Genomic DNA, 18,107 nt, shown 5'->3' on the forward strand with positions numbered 1-18,107 from the left:
TTTCTTACTTGTCTTTGTTGTTTGGGGTGACAATCATATGATAAAACAGGAGGGAGATGTTAGGGTTTTCCAGGTTAACTTTATCGTAGGATTATGTTGGAATGCAACAGGTAATAAATACCTTACCTTGTCCTCCTTATCACAAGGTCGTAAAACATCCCCTGACATGTTTAGACTAGAGGACAAGGGCTTTAGCCAGCCTACCCATACCCCCACTCTGTTTCTCTCAATAAAAATGCTCCTGCAAGAGGCCTGAGTTAGACTTCATTCGATCATCGCTGTTCAGACAGCGACGAATGGACTCTCCACCTGCAGGTGCTTAAGAGGACTTACTTGTCTCCTGTTTGGTTCTTGCAAAATAAGTTGGAGTGTGCACAACTCTAACATTTGGCACAGGACACCCTAGGCCGCAGTTCGATGATAGACTTTGTAGGCGTGTCATCGGATTTGCGGCCGCATGTTTTGGACACTCGTGTGAAGAGAGGGGCGGAGCTGTCAACTGATCACCACCTGGTGGTAGATTGGCTCCGATGGTGGGGGAAGATGCCGGTCCGACCTGGCAGACCCAAACGCTCTGTGAGGGTTAGCTGGGAACGTCTGGCAGAATCCCCTGTCAGGAAGAGTTTTGACTCCCACCTCCGGCAGAGCTTTTCCCACGTCCCAGGGGAGGCGGGGGACATTGAGTCGGAGTGGACCATGTTCCGTGCCTCCATTGTTGAAGCAACCGACCGGAGCTGTGGCCGTAAGGTCGTTGGTGCCTGTCGTGGCGGCAATCCCCGAACCCACTGGTGGACTCCGGCGGTGAGGGATGTCGTCAAGCTGAAGAAGGAGTCCTATCGGGCCGGTTTGACCTGCGCGACTCCGGAGGTAGCTGACAGGTACCGGATGGCCAAGCGCAACGCGGCTTCGGCGGTTGCTGAGACAAAAACCCTGGTGTGGGAGGAGTTTGGCGAGGACATGGAGAATGACTTCCGGAGGGCTTCGAAGAAATTCTGGTCCACCATCCGACGTCTGAGGAGGGGAAAGCAGTGCACCGTCAACACTGTTTACAGTGGAGATGGCGTGCTGCTGACCTTGACTCAGGACGTTGTGAGTCGGTGGGGAGAATACTTTGAATTCCACCTACACGCCTTCCATTGTGGAATCAGGGCCTGGACACTCTGAGGCGGACTCTCCAATCTCTGGAGTCAAAGTCACTGAGGTAGTTAAAAAAAACTCCTCGGTGGCAAGACCCCAGGGGTGGTTCCCCTCTTTAAGAAGGGGGACCGGAGGGTGTGTTCCAATTACAGGGGAATCACACTCCTCAGCCTCCCTGGTAAGGTCTATTCAGGGGTGCTGGAGAGGAGGGTCTGTCGGGAGGTCGAACCTCGGATTCAGGAGGAGCAGTGTAGCTTTCGTCCTGGCTGTGGAACAGTGGACCAGCTCTACACCCTCGACAGGATCCTCGAGGGTGCATGGGAGTTCGCCCAACCAGTCCATATGTGTTTTGTGGACTTGGAAAAGGCGTTCGACCGTGTCCCTCGGGAAGTTCTGTAGAGGGTGCTTCGGGAGTACGGGGTACCGAGCCAACTGATAAGGGCGGTTCGGTCCCTGTATCATCGATGCCAGAGTTTGGTCCCCATTTCCGGCAGTAAGTCGGATTCGTTCCCAGTGAGGGTTCGACTCCGCCAAAGCTGCCCTTTGTCATCAATTCTGTTCATAATTTTTATGGACAGAATTTCTCGGCGCAGCCGAGGCATTGAAGTGGTCCGGTTTGGGGACCTCAGCATCGCGTCTCTGCTTTTTGCAGACGACATGGCGCTGTTGGCTTCTTCAGGCCGTGATCTCCAGCTCTCACTGGAGCGGTTCGCAGCCGAGTGTGAAGCGGTCGGGATGAGGGTCAGCACTTCTAAATCTGAGTCCATGGTCCTCGGTCAGAAAAGAGTGGAATGCCCTCTCCGGATCGGGGATGAGACCCTGCCCCAAGTGGAGGAGTTCAAGTATCTTGGGGTCTTGTTCACGAGTGAGGGCCGGTTGGAGCGCAAGATCGACAGGCGGATTGTTGCAGCGTCGGCAGTAATGCGGACTCTGTACCGATCTGTCGTGGTGAAGAGAGAGCTGAGCCAAAAGGCAAGGCTCTCGATTTACCAGTCGATCTATGCTCCTACCCTCACCTATGGTCACGAGCTATAGGTCGTGACCAAAAGAACGAGATCCAGGATACAAGCGGCTGAAATGAGTTTCCTCCGCAGGGTGTCCGGGCTCTCCCTTTGAGAAAAGGTGAGAAGCTCGGTCATCCAGGAGAGACTCGGAGTAGAGCCGCTGCTCCTACACATTGAGAGGAGCCAGATGAGGTGGCTCGGGCATCTCATCAGGATGCCTCCTGGACGCCTCCCTGTAGGAGGACATGGGGACGACCCACGACGCGCTGGAGAGACTATGTCTCTCAGCTGGCCTAGGAATGCCTTGGGATCCCCCGGGATGAGCTGGATAAAGTGGCTGGGGAGAAGGAAGTCTGGGAGTCCCTCCTAAAGCTGCTGACCCCGGGACCCGACCCCGGATAAGCGGAAGAAGATGGATGGATGGATGGATGGATGGATGGATGGATGGATGGATGGATGGATGGATGGATGGATGGATGGATGGATGGATGGATGGATGGATGGATGGATGGATGGATGGATGGATGGATGGATGGATGGATGGATGGATGGATGGATGGATGGATGGATGGATGGATGGATGGTAACAGAACAAGAAGGGGGCTCTTGCTTGTGCCAGGCTACTTGAAAAAGCATATGCAAATCATGCTCGCTCCAACCAATAGTTGGGTTGAATCTGATTCTCCAACTCTCATTAGCAGCATGGATCATCATTCATGAACCTTACCTAACCTTAACCTGCTAAACCTTGAGTGGTGTTCTGATCAATGTGCCAAATACTGTATTAAGATGGATTTGAACAATGTTGATTATAAAAATGACAGTGAATGTTGTTATACCTTCAGCGTAGGTGAGGAACCAACATGTGCAGGGGGAGGATTGCCTTGCCAACCTTTAAGTCTGTATATATGCCCAACACGAGAGCACGGGACAAAGAGCAGTTTGCCACCACACTGCCATATCTAGAATGACAGTAAAATTGGAGTAGAAATGTGCACCGACTTTGCATATTCAGCACTCATCAACCAGTGACGCCATCATACCTTGTATGATATTTCAAAATTTTCTCCTCCCCATATCTGCAATCCAGGATCATATAGGCCCAGTTCAAAGAAGTAGTCACGCTCTATAGCAAAGAGACCCCCTGCCATGGCTGGAGACCTATGAATTGACACCCACAGAGAAAAACAAATGAATATAGTATGAATAACTTTGTAACAGTCCTCATGCTAAGCTTTTATTTCATGGTATTTACATCTGGATGACCTAACTTTGGAAGAAAAATGTTTCATTTAGTGGCTCGGTGGAGCACTGGTTAGCACGTCCACCTCACAGTTAGGAGGGTGCCGGTTCGATTCCACCTCCGACCCTCCGTGTAGAGTTTGCATGTTCTCCCCGAGCCCCCGTGGGTTTCCTCCCACATCCCAAAAAACATGCTTGATAGGCCGACTGAGCACTCTACATTGCCCCTAGGTATGAGCGCGAGTGCGGATGGTTGTTCGTCTCTGTGTGCCCTGCGATTGGCTGGCAACCGGTTCACGGTGTCTCCCGCCTACTGCCTGATGACCGCTGGGATAGGCTCCAGCACGCCTGCGACCCTCGTGGCGACAAAGCGGTACAGAAAATGGATTGGTGGATGGATGTTTCGTTTAAACCCACATACTTAAGCAAAATTGTGGAATGGACATTAAAAAACTTAGCAAATAACATTTAATTTTAGCGACATAAATTTCACTTACGCCTCACTCACACTGGGCATGGCGCCACACTGCTCAAGGAATAGAAAGCATTGGAGTCAACGAGTCAACTCACACTAGCTGCAGCGCGCTAGCGGAACGTCATTGCCGTGCGCTCGCCGACCGCAAGCCTTCTATTTTTCCGGATGTCGCAAGCATATTTTCATGAAGCTCAAGAAATTATATGGCTCAGACAGGAAATTGGGGGTCAGCGTACGAGGTGGATCCAGTATATTTTAAAATAAAACTGTTTTGCGAACTCTGTTTTTTTTTTTAATTCATAAATTCGTCGCATCTCGGCACTTCAACCTACAGGCCTTCCATTTCAGCTAACGACCGTATTGGCCCATATATGAGTGTTTTTTGCATTGAAATAAGACTGAAAAAGTGGGGGTTGTCTTACATTCGGGGTCTAGACATTATACCCATGCACAACGCTAGATGGCGCCATATATCTTTAAAGTGAATGCTGAACTTAACTCCCCAGGCCAAAGCAAACCCCTGTCACAAAGAAGAAGAAAAAATAGCGGTAGCTTGAAGAAGAAAAATAAAAAATAGCGGTAAGAAAGAAAAGAAGAAAATAAGAGAAGAGATAACAGAAAATGGAGAAACGTAGCGACAATCTGGAGAAAAGTGGGTCGAAGATTGGCCAGGTTAACCGGCAGCTGAGGAGAAGTTATGATGCAAACTTCAAGATAATGGTGATAAATGAGGCAGAGTCTTCAAACAATTGCAAAGCGGCTGTGAAAAATGGTGCCACAGAGTGAGTGAGTATGGAGATGGAGAGCTAAAAAAATATCGCCTAAAAAATGCTCACAATCAGAGAAAAGCTTTCCGTGGTCCTCAGAGTGACCGCTTTCAAGAGTTCGACAGGAGGGTGTGCGCGTACGTGGACAGTGACACTGAGCACAGCGAGGCAGAGGATGTTTGTAATGTTCTGACATGACAGATCTTAGCTACTCTCAAGTTTAAACCAGTTTGCATTATTTGATTGCAATGTTTTTCCTTATTCAGATTTGTTTCAAGACTACAATTAGAGTTAGACTTCACTTTGATGCAGTTATTGCAATTTTGTTGTTTTATCACAGTAGATATTTTTATTTACATTTCAAAAACCAGAAGCAATTCATTTACAAATGTGATTGCACTTTAGTTTACATATTTAAATGTTCAATATTAAGATGTGATAGACAGTTTTTGCATGATTTGAAATTCACAACATGCTTTTTCTCTCGAATATATTATTTTCTGTATAAAAATTAAAATTGTTATTCAAAAAGTTTTTTTCAAACTTGATTCTTGAAAAAGAGGGGGTCGTCTTATAATCAGGGTCGTCTTGTATTCGGGCCAATACGGTACATAGCTTGGAAATTTGAAAGGAAAAAAAAAAGAGTTCAAAATAAATTAAACATAACAAAAAGAAAAGCTCAGTGGCCTAGTAGTAGAGTGTCCGCCCTGAGACTGGAAGGTTGTGGGTTCAAACCCCGGCCGGGTCATACCAAAGACTATAAAAATGGGACCCATTGCCTCCCTGCTTGGCACTCAGCATTAAGGGTTGGAATTGGGCTAAGGGAGTCAACCCCTACAGAAAATCAATTTCCCTTTGGGTTGGTGTCAGGAAGGGCATCCGACTGTAAAAACCTTTGCTCCAAAAATATTCTCAGTATGGCATTTCGTCCACTGGCCATGGACCACCTCCAGTGGAAGAAAGCCATATTGAGAATCCAGTCCTACCCAGCGGAGTCTGGAAAGTGGACTTTAAAAAGAAGAAAAAAAAAAAAAAACTATTCAAACACAAAACGTACTTAACTATGGTAAGGAGAGCCGAAAAATCGGGCGATAGTCCAAACAAGGCACAATACAAAAATGGGAAATAATGTACCAAAAGCGTGTCAATGTGAACGAAAAGATGGCGATTGTTTATAAATACAGTCAAACCTCGGTTTTCCAACGTTCCGGTTCTCAAACAAATCGGAATTCAAACGAAAAATCTGCTTCAGTTATCGAACAAAATTCGGAGGTCGAACCTCACGAGATGAGCCGAAAGGACCCGAGAAAACCCGACTGCGCGGCCCGGATGCCGACTGAGTCCGTTCGTTATTGTATTTTCGTTACTTTGAGGATTGTATTCACCCCGAATCATGCCTCCATAGAACGCAAGTGGGAGCAGTAAAGCCATCCTAAAACACAAAGACGCTCTTAAAACAATGTGACAGTGAGCGCCCAGCGCGCTGCGGTTGCACGATCGGACCAAATTAAGCTCCCTGCGCACTGAGGTCCACTTAAATTTTGGAAAGTACATCAGGACTTTAAAAATATTTCCTAAATTTCAGCCACGGCTCTATCACAATAATGCGACCAGCGCGGAGCAGTTGCACGGTCGGCGGCGCGCTACGGTTGCGCGTTTGGTGGTGCGCTGCAGTTGCGCAATTGGACAAAAATGCGCAATTGAAAAAATGCTTAAGAATGGCGTTTTTTTTTTAGTCTTGGAACGGATTATTTTTTTTTTCCAATATTTGTAATGGGAAAAATAGATTCGGAATCCGATCGATTCACTTCTCGAACCGCCTTCTGGAACGGATTGTGGTCAAAAACCGAGGTTTTATACATGCTGAATGGCGTCTGAATAGTGCAGAATAGTGTCCTTACATTGTTTTTGTCAGTGTGTGTGCCGTGTGCGCTAGAAACGGTCTCTATAACGCAGGGGTGTCAAACTCATTTTTTTCGCGGGCCGCATTGTAGTCATAGCTTCTTTCGGAGGGCCATTATGACTGTAAACCCAAATAAATGTATAAGAAACTCATATTATATACAGTAAAAGCTACAAAACAAACTGACAAATAACTCATTTATAAATCAGACGAGTAAAAACTGGTCAAATATTTAAAAAAAAAGATATTATTAAAAGTGAAAACAATTTACAATTCTAATAATGACACGGATTTGATGTACAACTTGTCTTTGTGGGCCACATAAAATGATGTGGCGGGCCGTATCTGGCCCCCGGGCCTTGAGTTTGACACCTGTGCTATAACGTGACGTCACTAGCGAGGTGAGAAAAGGCTCCCAGGTCATGGCAGTGGCTGTGGAGATGCACCGTTTTTGTAGAGCAGAGTAGACTGGAGCAGGGTAGACACTGTTGGTAGAATTATTTAATTGATGCTGCGGATGTTTTATCATTTGTTGTGGCGAACGCCTTCTTCTTTGCGGTGGCGTGCTGGGGGGGGGGTCAAGAAGAAGGATGCCTCCTGCCTGGACAAATTAGTGAGGAAGGTAGCATTTTGTTGTTGGCACGGAGCTACCTGATCTGGCGTCTGTGGCAGATCAGCGGGTGTTGGCTCGGCTGCTGTCCATCAAAAACCAATTTTATTTTTAAACACTTTATTATACTTTTAAATACTTTATTGTATTTTAAACACTTTTTAAAACATTTTAAAGTATAAACGTGTCACGGCTCTGCTCTGCTCTTGTCGTGCTGGCCGGCTGACGCACCCCTGCGGCTCAGCGCAAACGCATCCGCAAAAGAATTTTATAATTTTATTTTTAAACACTTTATTGTATTTTTAAACACTTTATTTTTTTTAAAAATGTAATCGTATCACGGCTCCGCTCTGTTCTTGCTGTGCTGGCCGGCTGACGCGCCTGCAGCCCAGAGCAAGGGCGTCCGCACAAGACTTTTATAATTTTATTTTTAAACACTTTATCGTATTTTTAAACACTTTTTAAACATTTTAAAGTGTAAACGTGTCACGGCTTCGCCCTGCTCTCGCTGTGCTGACACGGCCCGACGGCAAAGCGTGAGGGCATCCACACAAGACTTTTATAATTATTTTATATATATACTACCGTTCAAAAGTTTGGGGTCACATTGAAATGTCCTTATTTTTTGAAGAAAAAGCACTGTACTTTTCAATGAAGATAATTTTAAACTAGTCTTAACTTTAAAGAAATACACTATACATTGCTAATGTGGTAAAGGACTATCCTAGCTGCAAATGTCTGGTTTTTGGTGCAATATCTACATAGGTGTACAGAGGCCCATTTCCAGCAACTATCACTCCAGTGTTCTAATGGTACAATGTGTTTGCTCATTGGCTCAGAAGGCTAATTGATGATTAGAAAACCCTTGTGCAATCATGTTCACACATCTGAAAACAGTTTAGCTGGTTACAGAAGCTACAAAACTGACCTTCCTGTGAGCAGATGGAGTTTCTGGAGCATCACATTTGTGGGGTCAATTAAACGCTCAAAATGGCCAGAAAAAGACAACTTTCAACTGAAACTCGACAGTCTATTCTTGTTCTTAGAAATGAAGGCTATTCCATGCGAGAAATTGCTAAGAAATTGAAGATTTCCTACAACGGTGTGTACTACTCCCTTCAGAGGACGGCACAAACAGGCTCTGACCAGAGTCGAAAAAGAAGTGGGAGGCCGCGTTGCACAACTGAGCAAGAAGATAAGTACATTAGAGTCTCTAGTTTGAGAAACAGACGCCTCACAGGTCCCCAACTGGCATCTTCATTAAATAGTACCGGCAAAACACCAGTGTCAACATCTACAGTGAAGAGGCGGCTGCGGGATTCTGGGCTTCAGGGCACAGTGGCAAAGAAAAGACTGGCCAACAAAAGAAAAAGATTAAGATGGGCAAAAGAACACAGACATTGGACAGTGGAAGACTGGAAAAAAGTATTGTGAACGGATGAATGCTTGACCGTATGGTACGCAAGAAGTGCCCATCCAACCAATCCAACTTGTGGGAGCTGCTTCTGGAAGCGTGGGGTGCAATTTCTCCAGATTACCTCAACAAATTAACAGCTAGAATGCCAAAGGTCTGCAATGCCGTAATTGCTGCAAATGGAGGTATCTTTAACGAAAGCAAAGTTTGATGTAAAAAAAATCTTATTTCAAATACAAATCATTATTTCTAACCTTGTCAATGTCTTGACTCTATTTTCTATTCATTTCACGTTTGGTGGTGAATAAGTGTGACTTTTCATGGAAAACACAAAATTGTTTGGGTGACCCCAAACTTTTGAACGGTAGTATATATACATACAAGTATATATATATATATATATATATATATATATATATATATATATATATATATATATATATATACACACACACACAAACACACAAACACACATACATATATACACTGCTCAAAAAAAATGAGAGGAACAGTTTTTTATCAGGGTATGGCATGAAATCAATTTGACTTTTCTGATAAGGTTTTGGTCAGGTACGTGGCAGAGGGGGTTGTTAATCAGTTTCAGCTGCATTGGTGTTGATGGAATTAACAACAGGTACACTAGCGGGGCAACAACGAGATGGTCCCCAAAACAGGACTGCTTTTGCAGGTGGAGGCCATTTCAAGTTCCTCCTCTTGATCTGTTTTAATAGTTTTTCCACATGTGTTGGCTTTAGCTAAAGTCATTATCATGAATGGGAGCATGAGGCGATTTCTTAACCCTCCTGAAGTTGCGAAGAGTGTCCAACTCCTCCAGGATGGCACATGCATGTGTGCTGTTGCAAGAAGATTTGATGTGTCTCCCAGGACAATCACCAGAGCATGGAGGAGATTCCAGGAGACAGGCAGTTACTCTAGGAGAGCTGGACAGGGCCGTAGACGGTCCTCATTCCGTCAGCAGGACCAATATCTGCTGCTTTGTGCAAGGAGGAACAGGTTGAGCACTGCCCGAGCCCTACAGAATGACCTCCAGTAGGCTACTGGTGTGAATGTCTCTGCCCAAACAGTCAGAAACAGACTTCAAGAGGGTGGCCTCAGGGCACGACGTCCTGTAGTGTGCCCTGTGCTCATTGCTCAGCACCGTGGAGCTCGATTGGCATTTGCCATAGAACACCAGAATTGGCAAGTCCGCCACTGGCGCCCTGTGCTTTTCACAGATGAGAGCAGGTTTACCCTGAGCACCTGTGATAGACGTGAAAGGATCTGGAGAAGCCAAGGAGAGCGCTGTGCTGCCTGCAACATCATTCAGCATGACCGGTTCGGTGGTGGGTCAGTGATGGTCTAGGGAGGCATTTCCATGGAGGGATGAACAGACCTCTACAGGCTAGAGAACGGCAGTCTAACTGCCATTAGGTATCGGGATGAAATCCTTGCACCCATGGTCAGAGCCTACGCTGGTGCAGTAGGTCTTCGGTTCCTCCTGCTCCACAACAATGGCCGGCCTCATATGGCAAGAGTATGCAGACAGCATCTAGAGGATGAAGGAATTGACACAAATGAATGGCCCTCACGATTACCTGATCTAAACCCGATAGAACACCTCTGGGACATAATGTTTCGGTTCATCAGATGCCGCCAGGTTGCTCCTCAGACTTTACAGGAGCTCACTGATGCTCTTAGACAGATCTGGGAGGACATCTCACAAGACACCATTCGTCGTTTCATTAGGAGCATGCCGCGACGTTGTCAAGCATGCATACAAGTACATGGGGGCCACAGAAGATATTGAAAATAATTTTGAGTTGCAGAAATTGAATTTAGCCTGCCATATCATTTTTTCACTTAGATTTTTGGGGTGTTTATATACTGAGCCCTCTGTAGGCTGAAAACATTTATTTCCATCAAAAGATGTGGTATCCTTTTGTTCCTGAGACATTAAACTGTCCATATCAGCATAGATATCCATTTTTTTTTTCACCATTGAAATCTGATGTTTTCAAAGTGTTTCTTTAATTTTTTTGAGCAGTGGTTATACGTATATGTACAGGACTGTCATTAGAATTAGAATATTGTGATAAAGTTCTTTATTTTCTGTAATACAATTAAAAAAACAAAAATGTCATACATTCTGGATTTATTACAAATCAGCTGAAATATTGCAAGCCTTTTATTATTTTAATATTGCTGATTATGGCAAACAGCTTAAGAAAACTTAAATATCCTATCTCAAAATATTAGAATATCATGAAAAAGTATACTAGTAGGGTATTTAACTAATCACTTGAATCGTCTAATTAACTCGAAACACCTGCAACGGTTTCCTGAGCCTTGAAAAACACACAGCTTGGTTCAATAAACTAAATCACAAGTATAGGGAAGACTGCTGATCTGACTGCTGTCCAGAGCATCATTGACATTCTCCATCAGGAATGTAAGAAACAAAAAGAAATTTCTCAAAGAGCAAGCTGTTCACAGAGTGTAATTTCAAAGCACATCCACGAAAAGTCTGTCGGAAGGGGGAAATGTGGCAAGAAACGCTGCACAACCAAGAGAGATGACCGCAGCCTTAACAGCATTGTGAAGAAGAGTCGCTTCCAGAATTTGAGGGAGGTTCAAAGACAGTGGACTGAAGCTGGAGTCCAGGAATCAAAAGCCACTGTTCACAGACGTGTCCGAGAAATGGCCTACAATAGCTGTATTCCCATGGTCAAGCCACTTCTGAAGCGTCTGACTTGGGCTATGGAAAAGAAGCACTAGACAGTTGCAGTGGTCCAACGTCTTCTTTTCAGACGAAAGCAAGTTTTGTATTTCATTTGGAAGTCAAGGCGCCAGAGTCTGGAGAAAGGCTGGAGAGGAGCAAAATCCAAGTTACTTGAAATCCAGTTCCCACAGTCAGCGATGGTTTGGGGAGCCGTGTCAGCTGCTGGTGTTAGTCGACTGTTTTTCATCAAGTCCAGAGTAAATGCAGCTGTGTACCAAGAGATTCTAGAGAACTACATGCTTCCGTCTGCTGAAAAGCTCTATGGAGATGATTATTTCATTTTCCAGCATGATCTGGCACCTGCCCACAGTGCCAAAACCACCAGTAAATGATGTAATGACCATGGCATTACTGTCCTTGATTGGCCTGCCAATTCCCCTGACCTGAACCCCATGGATAATTTGTGGGGTATTGTGAAGAAGAAGCTGAAAGACACCAAACCCAACAATGCAAATGAGCTAAAGACCGCTATTGAAGCATCCTGGGCATCCATAACACCTCAGCCATGCCAAAGGCTGATTGTCTCCATGCCATGCCGCATTGATGCAGTAATCCGTGCAAAAAGATTCCCAACCAAGTACTGAGTGCATTAATGAACATTTTCAAATGTTTGATTTTGTTTTGCTGTTTTAAATCTTTTTTTTTACTTGGTCTGAGGAAATATTCTAATATTTTGAGATAGGATATTTGAGTTTTCTTAAACTGTATGCCATAATCAGCAATATTAAAATAATAAAAGGCTTGCAATATTTCAGTTGATTTGTAATGAATCCAGAATGTATCATCCATCCATCCATCTTCTTCCGCTTATCCGGGGTCGGGTCGCGAGGGCAGCAGCTTTAGGAGGGACTCCCAGACTTCCCTCTCCCCAGCCACTTCATCCAGCTCATCTCGGGGGATATCAAGGCGTTCCCAGGCCAGCTGAGAGACATAGTCTCTCCAGCGCGTCCTGGGGCGTCCCCGGGGTCTCCTACCGGTGGGATATGCCCGGAACACCTCCCCAGGGAGGCGTCCAGGAGGCATCCTGATAAGATGCCCGAGCCACCTCATCTGGCTCCTCTTAACGTGGAGGAGTAGCGACTCTACTCCGAGTCTCTCCCGGATGACCGAGCTTCTCACCCTATCTCTAAGGGAGACCCCGGACATCCTGCGGAGAAAACTCATTTCAGCCACTTGTATCCGGGATTCCGTTCTTTCAGTCACGACCCATAGCTCGTGACCATAGGTGAGGGTAGGAGAGTAAATTGACCGGTAAATTGAGAGCTTTGCCTTTTGCCTCAGCTCTCTCTTCACCACAACGGACCGGTACAGGATCCGCATTACTGCCGACACTGCACCTATCCGCCTGTCGATCTCGTGCTCCATCCTCCCCTCACTCGTGAACAAGACTCCAAGATACTTGAACTCCTCCACTTGGGGCAGGATCTCATCCCCGATCCGGAGAGGGCATTCCACCCTTTTCCGATCGAGGACCATGGACTCGGATTTGGAGGCGCTGACCCTCATCCCGACCGCTTCACACTCGGCTGCGAACCGCTCCAGCGAGAGCTGGAGATCACGGCCTGAAGAAGGCAACAGCACCACGTCATCTGCCAAAAGCAGAGACGCGATGCTGAGGTCCCCAAACCAGACCCCCTCAACGCCTCGGCTGCGCCGAGAAATTCTGTCCATAAAAATTATGAACAGAATTGGTGACAAAGGGCAGCCTTGGCGGAGTCCAACCCTCACTGGGAACGAATCCGACTTACTGCCGGAAACGCGGACCAGACTCTGGCATCAGTGATACAGGGACCGAACCGCCCTGATCAGTCGGCTCGGCACCCCGTACTCCCGAAGCACCCTCCACAGAACCTCCCGAGGGACACGGTCGAACGCCTTTTCCAAGTCCACAAAACACATGTGGACTGGTTGGGCGAACTCCCATGCACCCTCGAGGATCCTGCCAAGGGTGTAGAGCTTGTCCACTGTTCCACGGCCAGGACGAAAAGCCACACTGCTCCTCCTGAATCCGAGGTTCGACCTCCCGAAGGACCCTCCTCTCCAGCACCCCTGAATAGACCTTACCGGGGAGGCTGAGGAGTGTGACTCTCCTGTAATTGGAACACACCCTCCGGTCCCCCTTCTTAAAGAGGGGAACCACCACCCCAGTCTGCCAATCCAGAGGCACTGTCCCCGATGTCCACGCAATGTTGTACAGGCGTGTCAGCCATGACAGCCCCACAACATCCAGAGACTTTAAGAACTCCGGGCGGGTCTCATCCACCCCCGGGGCCTTGCCACCGAGGAGTTTTTTTAACTACCTCAGTGACTTCGACCCCAGAGATTGGAGAATCCGCCTCAGAGTCTCCAGGCCCTGCTTCCTCAATGGAAGGCGTGTAGGTGGAATTGAGGAGGTCTTCGAAGTATTCTCCCCACCGACTCACGACGTCCCGAGTCGAGGTCAGCAGCACGCCATCCCCACTGTAAACAGTGTTGACGTTGCATTGCTTCCCCCTCCTGAGACGCCAGATGGTGGACCAGAATTTCCTCAAAGCCGTCCGGAAGTCATTCTCCATGGCCTCACCAAACTCCTCCCACGCCCGGGTTTTTGCCTCAGCAACCGCCGAAGCCGCGTTCCGCTTGGCCATTCCGGAGGCAGCTGACAGGTCAGCTGCCTCCGGAATCCCGCAGGCCAAAACAACCCGATAGGACTCCTTCTTCAGCTTGACGGCATCCCTTACCGCCGGTGTCCACCAGCGGGTTCGGGGATTGCCGCCACGACAGGCACCAACGACCTTACGGCCACAGCTTTGGTCGGCCGCCTCAACAATGGAGGCGCGGAACATGGTCCACTCAGACTCAATGTCCCCCGCCTCCCCCGGGACGTGGGAAAAGCTCTGCCGGAGGTGGGAGTTGAAGCTTTTCCTGACAGGAGATTCTGCCAGACGTTCCCAGCAGACCCTCACAGAGCGTTTGGGGCTGCCAGGTCGGACCGGCATCTTCCCCCACCATCGGAGCCAACCCACCACCAGGTGGTGATCAGTTGACAGCTCCGCCCCTCTCTTCACCCGAGTGTCCAAAACATGCGGCCGCAAATCCGATGACACGACTACAAAGTCGATCATTGAACTGCGGCCTAGGGTGTCCTGGTGCCAAGTGCACACATGGACAACCCTTATGTTTGAACATGGTGTTCATTATTGAAAATCCGTGTCGAGCACAGAAGTCCAATAATAGAACACCGCTCGGGTTCAGATCGGGGGCGCCGTTCCTCCCAATCACGCCTTTCCAGGTCTCACTGTCATTGCCCACGTATGCATTGAAGTCACCCAATAGAACGAGTCCCCCGAAGGAGCGCTCTCCAGCACTTCCTCCAGGGACTCCAAGAAGGGTGGGTACTCTGAGCTGCCGTTTGGTGCTTAGACACAAACAACAGTCAGGACCCGTCCCCCCACCCGAAGGCGGAGGGAGGCTACCCTCTTGTTCACCGGGGTGAACCCCAATGTGCAGGCGCCCAGCCGGGGGGCAATAAGTATACCCACACCTGCTCGACGCCTCTCACCGTGGGCAACTCCAGAGTGGAAGAGAGTCCAGCCCCTCTCGAGAGGGCTTGTACCGGAACCCAAACTGTGCGTGGAGGCTAGTCGGACTATATCTAGTCGGAATTTTTCTGCCTCGCACACCAGCTCCTTTCCAGCCAGAGAAGTGACATTCCATGTCCCAAGAGCCAGCATTTGCAGCCGGGGATCAGACCGCCAAGGTCCCTGCCTTTGGCCGCCGCCCAGCTCACATTGCACCCGACCCCTTTGGCCCCTCCCACAGGTGGTGAGCCCATGGGAAGGGGGACCCACGTTTCCTTTTCGGGCTGTGCCCGGCCGGGCCCCATGGGCGAAGGCCCGGCCACCAGACGCTCGCCTTCGAGCCCCGCCTCCAGGCCTGGCTCCAGAGGGAGGCCCCGGTGACCCGCGTCCGGGCGAGGGAAAACGAGGTCCATTTATTTTAATCATCATAAGGGGTTTCTGTGAGCCGTGCTTTGTGTGGGCCCTCACCTTGACATTTTTGTTTTTTTAATTGCATTACAGAAAATAAAGAAGTTTATCACAATATTCTAATTTTCTGAGACAGTCCTGTGTGTATATATATACATACATACGTATATGTTAGTGTTAACAATTTATTTATGTTATCATTAGAACATTAACTAATACTTTCAAACGTAAATACTATATTAATAGTATAAATGACATACAGGACATAATGTATCAGTAATATAAATATAAATATGATACATGTGTGTGCGTGTGTGTGTATATGTGTGTGTGTGTGTGTGTGTACGCGTGCGTACATATGTAGATGTAGCTAAAGTATACATACTGTAAATATGTTTTTAGAACTTTTTTCTTATAACAACTTCTTTATAACAATGTACAAGTGTACATACTGTAAACATATACACAAGCACACACACACGCACGCACATGCACATGCATGCACGCACGCACGCACACACGCACACACGCACACACACACACACACACACACACAAAGATAGATACCGTATTAGCCCGAATATAAGACGACCCTGATTAACCAAACTAAATTTTTATACAGAAAATGATTACATCTGAAATAAATGATTATAATATATTAGAGAGAAAACGCATGTTATTTTGCCTCATTTAAATCATGCAAAAACTGTCTATCACATCTTAATATCTGAACATTTAAATATGTAACTTAAGTGCAATCAGATTTGTAAATGAATGGCTTCCGGGTTTTGAAATGTAAATAAACCAATCTACTGTGATAAAACAAAAAAATTGCATTAACTTTTAACCATCAAAGTCTAGTCTAACTGTAACAGTTGTCTTGAAACACATCTGAATAAGGCAAAACATTGCAATAAAATAAAAATAAACTGCTACCGCTATTGTTGGGTTGCCTGAGGACTGTATAGGGGGTTGGTTCGGATTGTTATGCTCTTTTCGCCCCCGGGTGTCAGTCAGAGCACAGGAGGGAAGACGTGGTTCAGTTTTGTTTGCTTTACTGAATTATTGGCAACAAAGTAACAGGCACTGTGGCTCATAGGGGCATACAGGCAAACTGGCAAAAGGGTATAGGCACACGTTTGGTCGTAAGGATGTGAGAGCAGCTGTGTGTAGTGTACATAGGTGAGTCTTTGGGTGTGTGAATGTGATTGTTGTGTGTGTGATTATTGTATGAAGTGTGTGTGTGTGTGTGTGTGTGTGTGTGTGTGTGTGTGTGTGTGTCTGTGTGTGTGTGTGTGTGTGTGTGTGTGTGTGTGTGGTTCTGCAACAGACAGAAATACAGCACATAAGTCAACGCTCAACCTCTGACGTCACACAACACTGGTAGACGGCACACATTACATAACTAATTGCACGTAACGGTTCCGCTATACTAAATAACCATAAATGAATTACTCTCGGCAACACACCAAACATAAGTCATCGAGACAACAAAATACATTTGCTGGCGACCGTTAGTCGCCGTGCCGCTGCGTAACGGCTGTAGTCATGCGTGTACACTGCTCGTACGAGGCAAACTTAAAGGAGCGTGCCGCAGCTGTCAATAAAACGGTGCGCACACGAAGTTTTTTTTTTTTTTTAACCAAACCCTTTATTTACTTTATCCATTTGCATTGTTAATGATTTAACTACCAATTTGTAGCTGATAAAAAGTACTGCCAAATTCCAAAATAGTTTGGTGTTTTGCTACTTTCCTTAGTGTTCTACATCAATGCTCTATTTTTTCATACAAGCAAGCACTCAAGTATTAAGGAAATATAAATCAGTACCTATATGGCTCTGTCCGTGTTTTTCTCATTTTCTTTTCCCTGTCGTTCAGAGGAACTCTCTTCCACAGCATGCTCCAATCCCAGGCTCCTCGAGCAAAGCCGTCTTCATCTCCTCCACCCTGGGGCTCAATGGTGAACATCTCCCCATGGATAGCGTCGATCAAAGGAACGGTACACACCGTCCTTTTTGAATGGGAGTGAGATCAGAAGAATAGCCATTCATTCAAGACACAAGGGGGGGGGGGGGGGGTTATTGACAAATAAATACAGAAAACAGTACAAAATGGAATTGTTTTTTTAAAGAGGATGAGACAAGGTGGAATAAAAGGATGGGAGTGGAGACACAAACAATGAACATTCGTTAGCAGTATGCTCTCTACAATGATTGTACTTATGGGGCTCAGAAGTATGTTTTCTTTGTGGTTTTCTTTCTGGAGTAATGGCCAATCAATCACCTTATCTAAAGCTGGAAAAGGAGTGTCAAACTGTACAGACTTGTTTTTCACAGATGCCAGATCACTTGCCTATCAAACAAAATATTTTAATTAGCTAACGTTAGTAAACCGCCATATTGCGCCGCCTGTACTTCCTGCGGAAACTCAGGCGAGCAAGTGCTCCTTCGGCCATCATGACCTCATTCTACCGTGGCACCATTGAGAGCGTCCTCTCCAAGTGTATCGCTGTGTGGGGTGGTAGCTGCACTGAATACAAGATGAAGGCCCTGCAGCGTATAGTGACGACAGCTGGTAAGATTATTGGTGCTTCACTCCCCTCCCTGAAGGACATTTATACCTCCCAGCTCACCCGCAAGGCGACCACAATTGTGTGTGATGTGAGTAACCCCGCACACTCTTTGTTTGATCTTCTGCCCTCTGGGAAGAGGTACAGGAGCCTGCGCTCCCGCACCACCAGAATCACCAACAGCTTCATACTCCAGGCTGTTAGGATCCTGAACTTTCTCCCCCCTCCTGCGTGACGT

General features: G+C 46.8%; 1 protein-coding gene across 23 annotated transcripts in view; it reads right to left on the reverse strand.

Annotated features, from left to right (window-relative positions):
• The window catches only part of galnt7 (UDP-N-acetyl-alpha-D-galactosamine: polypeptide N-acetylgalactosaminyltransferase 7), a 309,242-nt gene that overhangs the window by 184,498 nt on the left and 106,637 nt on the right, over positions 1-18,107 (reverse strand). For 22 of the 23 annotated variants that reach the window (XM_049721363.2, XM_068650729.1, XM_068650738.1 and 19 more), the window contains exons 7-9: positions 17,129-17,311; positions 3,185-3,302; positions 2,981-3,103 (exon numbers count right to left, since the gene is read on the reverse strand). In XM_049721363.2, the coding sequence (XP_049577320.1) occupies positions 2,981-3,103; positions 3,185-3,302; positions 17,129-17,311 (424 nt within the window). The remainder of the gene's footprint in view (positions 1-2,980; positions 3,104-3,184; positions 3,303-17,128; positions 17,312-18,107) is intronic. The other variant, XM_068650742.1, reaches the window with a different exon arrangement.

The sequence above is a fragment of the Syngnathus scovelli genome, chromosome 5 (assembly GCF_024217435.2).
Source record: "Syngnathus scovelli strain Florida chromosome 5, RoL_Ssco_1.2, whole genome shotgun sequence".
NCBI classification, from domain to species: domain Eukaryota; kingdom Metazoa; phylum Chordata; class Actinopteri; order Syngnathiformes; family Syngnathidae; genus Syngnathus; species Syngnathus scovelli.